Source organism: Lepisosteus oculatus, chromosome 4 (genome assembly GCF_040954835.1).
Source record: "Lepisosteus oculatus isolate fLepOcu1 chromosome 4, fLepOcu1.hap2, whole genome shotgun sequence".
Taxonomy (NCBI): Eukaryota; Metazoa; Chordata; class Actinopteri; order Semionotiformes; family Lepisosteidae; genus Lepisosteus; species Lepisosteus oculatus.
In genome coordinates, this window is record NC_090699.1 from 9,211,136 (window position 1) to 9,223,771 (window position 12,636).

General features: G+C 39.9%; 1 protein-coding gene and 1 long non-coding RNA gene across 3 annotated transcripts; both read right to left on the bottom strand.

Moving 5' to 3' along the window:
- Nucleotides 1-170: 170 nt before the first annotated feature.
- On the bottom strand, nt 171-9,433 carry LOC102694347 (E3 ubiquitin-protein ligase TRIM21-like). Of its 2 annotated transcripts, none has more exons than XM_069188575.1 (9): nt 9,096-9,433; nt 7,350-7,414; nt 6,796-6,858; nt 5,352-5,438; nt 4,883-5,002; nt 4,117-4,149; nt 2,888-2,917; nt 1,827-1,853; nt 171-943 (listed from the first exon to the last, which is right to left on the bottom strand). In XM_069188575.1, the coding sequence occupies exons 2-9, from the start codon at nt 7,405-7,407 to the stop codon at nt 387-389; spliced, it is 975 nt and encodes a 324-aa protein (XP_069044676.1). In that variant the 5' UTR covers nt 7,408-7,414; nt 9,096-9,433; the 3' UTR covers nt 171-386. The 2 variants fall into 2 exon arrangements, with proteins under 2 accessions (XP_069044676.1, XP_069044675.1); XM_069188574.1 differs by lacking the exon at nt 9,096-9,433 and adding an exon at nt 8,835-9,074.
- Nucleotides 9,434-9,764: 331 nt separating this feature from the next.
- Nucleotides 9,765-12,032, bottom strand: LOC102694145 (uncharacterized). Its single transcript, XR_011189373.1, has 3 exons — nt 11,809-12,032; nt 10,828-10,917; nt 9,765-10,548 (listed from the first exon to the last, which is right to left on the bottom strand). It is a non-coding gene; the product is annotated as an uncharacterized lncRNA (long non-coding RNA).
- Nucleotides 12,033-12,636: the final 604 nt, after the last annotated feature.

A 12,636-nucleotide genomic window follows, 5' to 3' on the forward strand; every position in this document is an offset into this window, starting at 1 on the left:
AAGAATGAAATTCCCCACAGTTCCATTTTATACGTGAACTCCCTTCAAACACTTGATGTTTGAAAATGAATTAAGTAATCCCACAAGGTTAACTGACATTCTTAAAATTAAATTTTGGGAATATCTACCATAAGTTTCAAAGGTCTCAGACAAAATGATTTCAGACCTAATTGTTTTTGGAAATTTCTGAGGATGTAACAAGAGTTTATTATTCACATACACAACTTCATAAAATATGAAATTCAGTGGATTTCCTGAAATGTTTCATGCTTTTATACGAAGGGTCAATAAGGATATTCCAAGGAATCCAAAATGGTCACCAGGCCTCATGCCCGTACAGTCGTATATTTTGTCATAAAATCTCATTTGCGGGAATGTATTGAAGATTATTCAATTTCCATTCTTGCATTGGGAGTTATGATCAGAGGGTCCTGATCACTGGTGCCAGGGGAGAAGAAAGGACGGACTGTCCTGTCGATTTCCTCGTCAAAAATGTAGATGAGTCGTTTTTTCTCACTTTGGTTGGAATCTTTATCAACATTGTAGAAGCAGACCTTCTTCTTCTCATAGTCCAGGTAGATCCCCACTCTTGTGAGAACACCTGTGTCCAGTGGGGTCTCTGGGTCAGTCAGGGCCGTCAGCTTCCCATCCCAAAGACTCAGGACCCAAAACCCAGCTCCAGGACTCAGACTCAGTTGTCCCTTCCTGCACACTGAGTCTCGGGCCACTCCCAGCTCCCAGGACTTCTTGTTTCCAACCTCCACCTCCCAGTAACACCCACGGCTCATCTCTGGTAACCTGTTGCCCAGCACACAGGGGTATTCATCAAACTGCTCAGGATTGTCAGGGAGATTCTGGCGCTGCTCTGTCCACCTCAGTTCTCTGCCATCTTCTGACACCATCAGGTAGGGGTTCATTGTGTTCATATTCAGGTTTATTAAGACTGTGGAGAAAAACATCTTAAAACATAAATACACAATGGAACAGGTAAAGGTTCTATGCAGAAAGGAGATGAAAAGTTTAATCTGTGGTACCTTCTCAGCTGTGAGTCCTACTCAAACTTTATAAAAACACAACAGTGCAGAAAATAAGTGGCTATTCATACCAGCAATTGTAGTTAGTGATTTAGTTGTAAGAACAGAATATTGCCAGCAGCCATATCACTCTGCAACTCACATCTGGCAACCCCCTGGAGCTCAGCAGGTGTGAGCCTGGTCAGTACCTGGATGGAAGACCTACTGGGAAAAACTAAGGTTGCTGCTGGAAGAAGTGTTAGTGGGGCCAGTAGGGGGCGCTCACCCTGTAGTCCATGTGGGTCCTAATGCCCCACTATAGTGACGGGGACACAATACTGTAAAAAGGCACCGTCCTTCAGATGAGACATAAAACCAAGGTCCTGACTCTCTGTGGTCATTAAAAATCCCAGGGCGTTTCTCGAAAAGAGTAGGGGTGTATCCCCAGCGTCTGGCCAAATTTCCCACTAGCCCTTACCAATCATGGCCTCCTAATAATCACCCTCTCTGAACTGGCTTCATTACTCTGCTCTCCTCCCCACTGAGAGCTGGTGTGTGGTGAGCCTTCTGGCACACTATGGCTGCCGTCGCATCATCCAGGTGGGGCTGCACATTACTATTATTAACTATTCTAAGCATCTAGTGTTGCCTGTTTTTTAAGGCCATATTAAACAAAATGGCCGGGAAGTTTGTTGAAGACACCCAGGAACAAAATACCTTAATGCTCCTTAAGCTGGCATTATATTTGTCTGCGAATAAATAAGAAATAAAAGTTAATACATTCTAGAAATGAATGAATGAGAAATAACCTACCTTCCAACAAGCGTACATTAGGGAGATCTGAAAGACATGAAGCCAACAAGACAATGGGTATGGTTAATGAATGTTACATGTTTGAGCAAAGCTCGCTCAGTTTCAAAACCTACAAACCATTGCAAAAACCCTTGTTTTTTCTCCATGTTAAGTTTTAAATTTAACAAAACATCTTCGTACAGAAGTCACTCCCATCTCAGTCCACGGTGTCTGAGAAAACAATGCTCATGACAAATATTTAATGGGTTTGTCTTCAGTCCTACAGAATCAAAAAGAGGATGAGGGAAGAGAGAACTCTGCACATAGGTGCCAACATACTCTAATCCACAAGCATCTGACTTGATCAAATAACTGTTATTCTTCAACTGGAATCTACTAAAAAACTTTCAAAATGAAAGCATAACTTCAGAGTCAAGGAAAGGAAGGAAAAAAAAACTTCATCATGTGTGAAATGTTACAGCTGTTTTATCTTGCTGGTTATACAAGGTTGGGATAAATTATCCTATTCTGTTTTAAATATATTCCTCAATACTATTAGGAACACTTAATACTTTGTTTAACTGACAGAACAGAACAACTAACAGAAAAGGTTGTCCTATATTGTTTTTTTTTATTTTGTTCCTGCCTGTAACCCCTGAAGGCAGATACTAATAGATTATAAAAATTACCTGGTACAATACAATTCAGAAGTGCCAAACAAATTCAAAAGATTGGTGAATGCCTTCTTACGTGTGGCAAAAATCTCTACATGCATTTAAAGGATAAATCTTACGGCCTGCAGTCTATAATACTGTTAGGAGCCCTTTATCTGGAAAACAGAGTGGCACCTACTAGAACTAAAAAAAAACGTATTTTGCCAAAGATACACAGATTCACTGACAAACACCTACTACTAGTACGTACCTACTAAACTCAAGAGCCATTACTAATGCCATCTTAGCTGTCATATTGTTCTGATTATACATATAAGAGTAGGATAAACTATAGTTTTCAGTTTCTTCATACTGTATATTACTTAATACATTTAAGAACTGTTTTACTGACAACTGTACAGTACTTACCATATCCTTCTCTTACTTTTTCACTGCTTTCTGTAGGTGAAGACACACACCAATAATTTATGAATTACCCAATAAAATGCAGTTTAGACTGCGAAACACATGAGAATGGCTGGAGAATGTGAATGATTATTGTTTCAGCCTGAAAGCCGCACAGTCTTACTCAGGACACAAGAGCCAGCTATGAAGACTCCTATAACATTATTAATGCAAACTTCTGAAAAGCATTAGAAACACAACAGCATTCACAGGAGAGACAACTCTTCCCAAAAATAGCATTGATTTTTAACAGGCTTAATTTAAACAATTGTTATGTCCCAGTGTGTGGCCCATGGGTGTTTTTGTTGCTATATTTCACACTTCCCGACTTTGATTGTTCTCCCTCACCCATTGGTCCTTCATTACACCATTGTTTCCGTAAGACATCATAATCAATCAGCTTCTCGGCCAATCAGAGTGCAGCTTATTCAGTATAAAACTTGGAGGTTTTGCTTCGTTTTGCTTTGTGTGTGTTCTCGTATAGCTTCAGCTTTTTGTTGGTTTGTGTTTGTCTCCTTGTACTTTCGTTTGTTTGTTTTATCCTGTATTTCGCCATTACCTTGCCCTAATGTGTTATATCAACCTCTGTGTTCTTTTGTACCCTATTCCTTGTCTACTCTCGTTTTCCCTTATTTGTATTCCTAGTTCACTTGTGTATTTGTGTGAACTTTTGTTAAGGGTTAGTTAAGGTTGTTGGGTACATTGTACACACGTAGCTGAACTCTGTATTGGTAACAGTAGTTTAGTACGGGTGAGTGCTGTTTGTCTTGTATGGTTTTGGGTAGTCAGTGGAGGTTAGCTATGGCGTTTGAAGATGTCGAAGACCGTGTGTTTCAGGTTTTCATTTGCAGTTAGATCAGCTTCCCCTCACTTTATTAGCCAGTTCCATTTTCTTGGTTATTTTTTTTTCTTTGGCACCACTCTAGTTCCCTTTCCCTGTTTGTTATTGTGTCCTAATTACGTACCAGTCACTTATTCACTTTAAAGTAAATTACATTGCACCGCCCTCACCAGAAACCCACCTGCATCCAAATCATCCTAAATGTTACACCCCTTTACCCCTAGACACTTGGGCTCATAAATTGTACATTAATTGTATCATTAAACTGGAGCAAAGTCCATCTGAAAAGAGATATATTTTTAAATGTCAAGATCAATACTGATTCAGTATCATACATGGGACTGTAATTCACCTGAGAGACGGGCGTAGCTCATTCCCTGATTTCCTGTAAAAAATGTAACAGAACACTTCAAGTCCATCTGATTTTCAACACACTGTTTATCAGTTTCAGTAAATAAAACACTATAAAGACAAGGAGTCTCAGATGTGGATCCTCACAAGTCTACTGCCTTCTGCTTATTTTCAATCAAACCTTTCAGCTACATAGTTAATTAATTCATTACCTGTTTAGTTGTAGCACTTATAACCAGGAACATTTAAAAGCTAACTGTGCCTTCAGTGAAGCAATTTTGTTTCACTGATCAAAAGTAGAAGCATTAAGAAAAACCCCATACATGTCTAAGAAAATAATTACCTTAATTGTTTAATTGACTACCCAGAGTGGAACAAAAACCAGAAGACCCAGGATGGAGTTGTGTACTCATAATTACTCATAATTAACTAGTGTGCAGTTTTCAATTTAATAAAGTTCATCCTTAATTATTAAAGAGATCTTCTGTACCTGGGTCAATTAAGCAATTAAGGCTTGGTACAGAAATCAGTTTATTAGAAGGTTAGTGGGGCAGGGTTAAAGAATATCTCACAGAAATATCTCATAGAAATAAACACACTTCTTAAGTATGAGACACAGTAAATAAAAGCAATTAACATTGGAACAACTGTATTTATTATATACTACTAATTACTGGGTTATGTGACAGAGAAGAAGAATGTTTAGAATGTTGTACGTTTGGATGACAACATTTGGCTGACTTGCAACTTTAGAATGAAAAACATACCTTGTCGTCGATTTAAGCACAAGCAAGTTATTACAATTCCAATTCCAACAACCAGGCCCAAAACAAATCCAACTCCGCCTGGCTCTAGCCAGGAGGGCACAACGACTTCAGTCTGAATATCTGGACAAACGAATCAGAACAGAAACAATTTGAGTGCTATAGCCCTGGGGTCCCTAATGTTTATCATTAGCAGTGCACCCTGTAATGTGGCTGAGACCTTAATTCTGATTAAATCATCCACATCAACATGCTTTGATGTGAAAAACACAAGCAGAATATCACTGAAGACGAGAGGTTGTGTCTAGAATTGTACATGTGTTTTCATGTCTACTAATTTACAGTAACCAAACAATTTGCTGCCCTTTGCATTTTCTTTTGCTTTCTCTAATGTATTTTAATGGAAATGTGAGGCACGCATATCAATTTTGAGCACAAAAAGGCAAAAAGGAAACATTCAAATATTTCTTACCTTTAGCATTTGCAAATGAATCTGTCAAACTGTTGGACTGCCAGACTGGATTACTTCCACTTCGATAACTACCACTTTGTGGTAGACCTAGAAATGAAGAACAACATCTGTTGGACTGTATGTTATAGGATTTCCATCCATCCATTTTCTAACAGCTTCATCCAATCCAGGGGAGCCACAGCCTATCCCAGCATGCAACAGGCACAAGGCGGGGTTCTCCCTGGACAGGACACGAGTCCGCCACAGGACACACACACACAGACACAGACTCGGACACAAACTCACACCAGGGCCACGTTTCCCAGGAGCCAATTAACCTACCAGTATGTCTTTGGATTGTGGGACGAAAACAAGACACCTGGTGAAAACCCACACAAACACAGGGAGAACACGCAAACTCCACACAGACAGCACCCCAGGAATTGATCCCCAGGCCCCAGGAACCCTCAATGACTGCAGCAAAAAATATGGTTGCTAAAAATGGATGATACATAGTGTGCCACACAATGTTGTTTTTTTCTCTTTCACGGGTAATTACTTACTACCTAGCATGTTTTTGTGGGCGCACTCTTAACATTATTATGTAGTTCATCATCCATCCAGAGGAGGGCAGCACCTGTCCATGATGAAGCCTAACATACCATTCACAATTGCTTCAGGCAAATACGCTCATATTAGCAACGTGTTCAAACAGCATGATTCCACATCCTGGAGTGGCTCAGGGAGGCCACCTGGCAAAAACCTGTTTGGATTTCAGCCATTTCACTGCGAGACAACACAGCCAAGCAAACACTGCCTACCACACCTGTGAGTCCGGGAGGCATTAAGGAAGGAGAAAGGGGTTGAACACACATCTCACAACCCTGACCTGACACCCAGTAATTTCCAAATCTCTTTGGACCCTTAGTGATATGCCTGTATCATATTGTAGTGGTAAAAAGGATGGCTCTCAGGATAACAGGAATAGGGAACACATCTGGATTTATGTACTGCAGCTGTTTCAGACACCTCAGCTGTTTCAGACACTGGATTCCCCCCTTAGGCTTCCAGTGGAGAGATTACCTGCCAGAAGAATTGTCTAAGAACCAAAACATACAGTGTTGAAGCCACTCCTAAAGCTACAACAGCTTATATCTAAGTAAAGTTATGTTTAGGTAAGGGACTGTGATGTTTTCAGTATTGTTTCCCTTTTTTTGGTTATCTGACTGAAGTCTTGCTACCCAAGATCATGTTGCAGCTGTCTGGATCCTTACAGCTCGTCCTTATTCATTCATTCTCCATAAGTCATCAATTTGTTCACACATGCTACGGATTTCTGCTGTAGCTGAAGAAAGTGGTTAAATCCTGGTCTCAGCAGAAGGACATCTGCCATACCATGTTAATCACGAGGCTTATGACAGGACTAGTGACATAACACGTCTGAAAGTAAAACCAAAATACAAACTTTCTTCTTCAATGTGCTCAGTCTGTTTCTTCTGCTCCTGAAGGTCTCCCATGTACAGGGGCGCTAAAGGAGCAAGAAACAACAAAAGGAAACTCGGGCAGTGAGAAAAGCAGCAACGCTATTACTACTGCCGCATTGTCTTGTGTGCTATCCTGTTCATGAAATAACACCGTCATGTGTGCTATCATAGGGCAATCCTCATGAAATAACACTGTCATGTGTGCTATCATAGACCAATCCTCATTAAATAACACTGTCATGTGTGCTATCATAGACCAATCCTCATTAAATAACACTGTCATGTGTGCTATCATAGTGCAGTCCTCATGTAATAACACTGTCATGTGTGCTATCATGGTGCAGTCCTCATGAAATAACACTGTCACATGTGCTATCATAGGGAAACCCTTGTAAAATAACACTGTCATGTGTGCTATCATAACACAATTCACATGACACTGCCTTATGTGCCGTCGTAATGGTGTCCTCATGAAGTGAAACTTTGCACAGAAAAATAAACAGAACAACACACCTCACCAAGTTCACTAACTTACCTGCTACACAAACTCTTGACAGACAGCCCAGCAGTGCCAACCTCCAGAAGGACCCCATTGTGAAACTGTGAAGAAGACATTGCGCTGGAATGTTTCTATTTGAAACTATAAGATCAACTTCAGGAGACTTAAAACAAGATTCTTATCAGATTAATACCGTTTTTGATTGTTTTTGTTCTCTCTATAGGACAATGATATACCTCTGAATGATGTTCTAGCTGATCTTTTAATAATGAGGATGGAAGATTCTGTATTTAAAAATATATATATGTGAAACAGAATGTATACTGTATGTTCAAGGTCGATTGTAACCAAAGTACAATATGTCTTATTCTTTAAGAACACTGAACACAGCTGTTGCACACACTGAAGAATTAAACACCAACACTGTGTATAAACCATGTTCAATACCAGTACAGATAACGGTACATGCGTTAGTTGTACCAGTTACCATTACCAATACAACAAAAAAAATGATCAGGGGTCATATATAGAAAAGAGACAAATACGATTTTGAATTCACGTTTAATGTTTAAATCCATATGCAAATATAAAAAGTGGAACCACTAACGTCTTAAGCAATAAAAACGTCTTAAGAAATTTTGTTACAAATGCAGTTGATGTTTTATGTCGGAAAAAGGCTAAAATGCCAATATGATACAGACACATTCCAGCTTCCATCAGAAATCGTCTTATTCCTGGGAAGGGAGTATCCCGGAATCTATCCCTGAAATGTAGCAAGCAAGGCAAGACACACACGGATAACTCAGAGACACCCCCAAATCTGGCCAGAGTGTCTTTGAATCCTGGGGGTTACAAAAGAGCACCCGGAAAGAGCAAGGAAAAGTTGTAAAGATCACAAAGAGAGCGCCCCCAATCAATTATTGAACTCAGACCCTAACAGCTGTTAGGCAGGATTGTTTACCGACGAATCCACCTGTGGCTTTGATTAAAAATGTACAACTGCATGCACTGTGTCGTTATTTCAAAAGCATCTAGATCTCATATTTCGCACAATGCTACAAATACCGTAAGGCGGTTTCACTTTAGAGCATTGAAAACCAGTTCTCTGCCGTTACTTGCCATAGGTCCGCACCCCTTTTTATCTGGTGATTAATATCCTGCAGATCGTGGAGTCTCTCGCTGCTTCAATTAACGCTGCATACAGTAAGTAGAAATGTAAGGTTTAATCTATGTACTGTAGGTTCGCGTATAGGAATCGTAAATGTATAATTTAATTAAGTTTTCGGGTTGACAACATTAAATATCTGGAGACACATGGAATCAAAATACACTAACATTTCTAGCACAGCTTTTCTGACCAAACAACCTTTAGAACTTTTTTTTTATCAAGTGTACTTACTGTTCAGGTAACGGTGCATTGAAAAACACCGTAAAACATCAAATATACAGTATTGTCAGCTGTGGATAGCCGACAGATAACTGATAATAGAATAAAACTAAATAAAAGAATAAAACTCTTACCTGTGAGGTTTATGCATGATCAGTTTTAATTCAACAAAATATAGCCGAAGAGAAGAGTTCTGTTTTTAACTATTTACTTTGGTGGGAAAAGCAACCAGCCTGCTGGTTGAGCACTCGACTCGCACTTCAGTACTGAACTGTTACAATATCATGTGAGATGAGTCATGTGGTTACAACAATCAGGAACTGTTCATGCTATACTGAAACAAGATAAACACCCTTTTCCTGGATCATAATATGATTTCAACGCTGTTAGTTTACCTGTTTAATCAGGTTTTTCCTGACTCAGTTTCTTCCTATTTTGTGTCCTCTGTATTTCGGGGTTTCGTGTTACGCATTTTAAGGAGAACGTCTTACTACTTTCTGTATCCTGTTTCTTTCGAAATGCATTAGCTAAGAAAGCCGCAACCTCAACTGGGTTACGGTCGGACACGTCCAAGGGAAACCAGACTGCCCCCGAGTGGACAAGCTGGCCAAGAGAAACTCCCCCTTCTGCTATCCGCGCCAGACGTTCTCCAAACCATTTCCTCAGTGTGGGCTACCGCGATGGTAGTCATCGGTACCCTGACCACTCGGTCATCAAGACACAGTGGCAAAGATCTAAAGCGCATAGGTGTTAAACAGGTTCTTTTGTGAATACAACAGGTGTCTACACAACGTGTCTGTTTATACAGCACACAGAAGTCAGTTTCATGTCATAAGATATATTGTCACTACACAGTATATTCCATTAAAAGGCATAACCATATTGGCCAGAAGCACTTACTGGACCTGGGGATGAGGCACGCTACAAAACACTTCTGGTTTCCTCTAATCTTTTTTGTTTAAGCATAACTTAAGTTATCCTTATAATTCCACACAGCAAACTAACGCACAAACTGAAATCTTGTACTCTATCTCATTATCCAAGTTTCCCGACCACCACACAGATGATTTTAAAAACAAACATTTTATTTAAAAAGTTCTAAATTCCAGTATGGGATCATAAATAAACATGGTATTGTTTTTGCAATGTTTCAGTTTCCATTTACACTCGATGTTCTTAAACCTTCTACATTTCTGGCAAAACTATGGCCTTTGTCTCTTATGAGAATGGCAAAATGAAAGTAATACAAGAAACGCAAAAACAGCTTAAACACCAGCATATTGTTTCTTAAGGCTAAGGTCTCAAGTTACTTCTTCCACAGTGTACTAAAGATACTTTTTTAATAATTTCTAATTACGTGATAATGATCAGAGGGTCTTGATCGTTGCTCCCAGGGCAGAAGAAAGGACGGACTGTTCTGTCAATTCGCTCTTGAAAAGTGTAGATGATGGTGCCCTCATCAACATTGTAGAAGCGGATCTTCTTCTCCTCATAGTTCACTGGGAACATCTGTGTCCAGTGGGGTCTCTGGGTCAGTCAGGGCCGTCAGCTTCCCATCCCAAAGACTGAGGACCCAGAAGCCTGTTTGAGGGCTCAATGTCAGCTGACCCTTCCTGTGGACCAAATCTGTGGCCACACCCAGCTCCCAGGACATCTTGCCTCCAACCTCTACCTCCCAGTAGCACCCCTTCTTGTTCAGTCCTATGGTGCCCAGCACACAGGGGTATTCATCGAACCGCTCTGGGGTGTCTGGGAGAGTCTGTCTTCTGTCTGTCCACCTCACTTCTCTGCAGTCTTTGGACACACACAAGTAGGGATTGATTGTGTTCACATCCAGGGTCACTTCCACTGTACAGTAGAAGGTGGAAGAAAAAAAAAATCTTTTTAGAAGGTGGAAACCTCTAGGCACCAACTTAAACCCATTCAGGGAAACAGCAATGTTTTTCTTCAGGGGATCTAGGCATTAGAGTGATTTAGGTTGGCCATGGCAGTACCCTATGAACAGCAAAAGAATTGGTCTTTATAGATTTAGACTGGGATGTACTGGTCTATTGTTGAATCTCAGCATGAAGATTACTGTCCCTCTCAACTTTGTGACTATACTGTATAATGTACATTACTACTTACCACTCACTGTGTGGTCTGGTTGATCCTTTTTGCCTGTTTCGTCCCTCTCATGTTTTGCTTGAACCTCTTGGCTGGTTCGGTCCTCATTGGCTGGAAATAGACAGCTGGAATTAATGTCAGGAAATCTGTAGGACATCCATTGAGTCTCTGGTCAATCAGTATTGACACTTGCAACATGTCACTTATGTTAGATAACTCACCGACCTCCTATTCCATTGCTAAAGGTAAGGCTGGAGTCTGTGCCATATTGGGAGTCATTCACAGTGGGGATCTGGAACAAACTGTTCACCTATAGGATTGGAGCCAATACCCTGACTTTCTTCACAATATGGCTGAAAAAAAGGCTTAATTTGGATCAAATATCTAAAAATGTAAAGATGGAATAAAGGAGTTAAATATGTTCATTCTAGAACAAAGAGGATTGAAAAGAGAATGATTCATGTGTTGATGGAGATCTGTGTGATGAAGTTGTCCTGTCGCACAATCTGGAAACCTGCTACAGTAATACTACGATTAATTTGCCCTTTAATTAACAATCTGAATTAAGGTCACCCATCTTTAATCTGAACACTGAGAGTTTTATCCCCATTTAATTTTAGAAATTCACGATCTGAAAGTGAAGCAGGAAATTTGATTTTCCTTAAGAATAATGAATTTTACATGAAGCAAGACATCTTCGGATATCTGACACATTGTCACATTGGGTTGCTTAGAAAATGAAAAGTTATTTGTATTAACGTAGAGGTCAAGCTGCAGTTGTAGGTGGAGTTACGTGACTTTGATGCACAGAAACTCTTTTCATGTTGTGGCACCTATAATGTGTTGCAACACAGTGGGGAAGATGTCACAATAATCGAGGTAAAAACTCAGTTACAGACTTAGACTGGGAGTCATTGGCCTCTTGTTGAATCTCAGCATCGGGACTACTGTCCCTCTCAGCGTTGTTCATTACTCAGTACAGTTCAGTTCATTACTACTTACCATTCGCTGTGTGGTCTGGCTGATCCGTTTGGGTCATTTGGCTCTTACGTTTAGGTTGAACCTTTTGGCCTTTTTGGTCCTCATTGGCTGGAAACAAATACAGACAGCAATAGTTAATGTTGGGTAGTTTGTAGGACCCTCTGTTGTGTCTCTGGTCAATCAATGTTGAAGCAGTGAAGTAAGCCAGGTCCTGACATGATTTTCTGAGCCTTCCAAAAAATAAACGCATTAGGACACTTTCATGAAAAGAATATACGTCATTCTGTTGCTGTTGAGCTACAGACATTGAAAGGCTCTTTTTTACATTCCAAACACTATAAATAGTCTTTCTAGGCTCCAGGAGTCAGCGAGACAAGAAAATGAAAAAGGTTTGTTAGATCTTCACTTGATTGATTGGCAGACAACCAAAGGAAAGCAAATAAAACATAGCTTTCTCTCTGAACACCTATAAACCTCCCCTAAATGGTTAGATTTCACTGACTGACAGATAGTTTTATCAGAGAAGCATAAAAGGCCTGTGACCCCTGTTTCTCTCATCTTTGAGACTTTGAATATAGCAAATCAGGATCTGAAAGTGATACAGAAAAATGGATTCTCCCAGAGCTAGTCTCAATTCATATACATTTTTTTCTTAAGGACATCTTCAGACATGTCAAATTCGGTTGTCAAAGAAAGTTATTAACTAAATTTATAATGTTAATGTAGAGGTGAAGCTGCAGTTGTAGATGGAGTTATGTGGCTCTGATGCACACAATCACTTTTCATGCTGTGGCACCTATAATGTAATGTGACATTATATTCAAGTTCTCTGACATTCCCCATGTGAAT

Excerpts from the sequence above, each read along its gene's own strand:
- LOC102694347 (XM_069188574.1), bottom strand. Across the intron at positions 5,003-5,351 it reads TTCATTTGCAAATGCTAAAG|ATATTCAGACTGAAGTCGTT; the intron begins GTAAGAAATATT and ends TCGTTTGTCCAG. Across the intron at positions 4,150-4,882 it reads GTGCTTAAATCGACGACAAG|GAAATCAGGGAATGAGCTAC; the intron begins GTATGTTTTTCA and ends CATTTTTTACAG.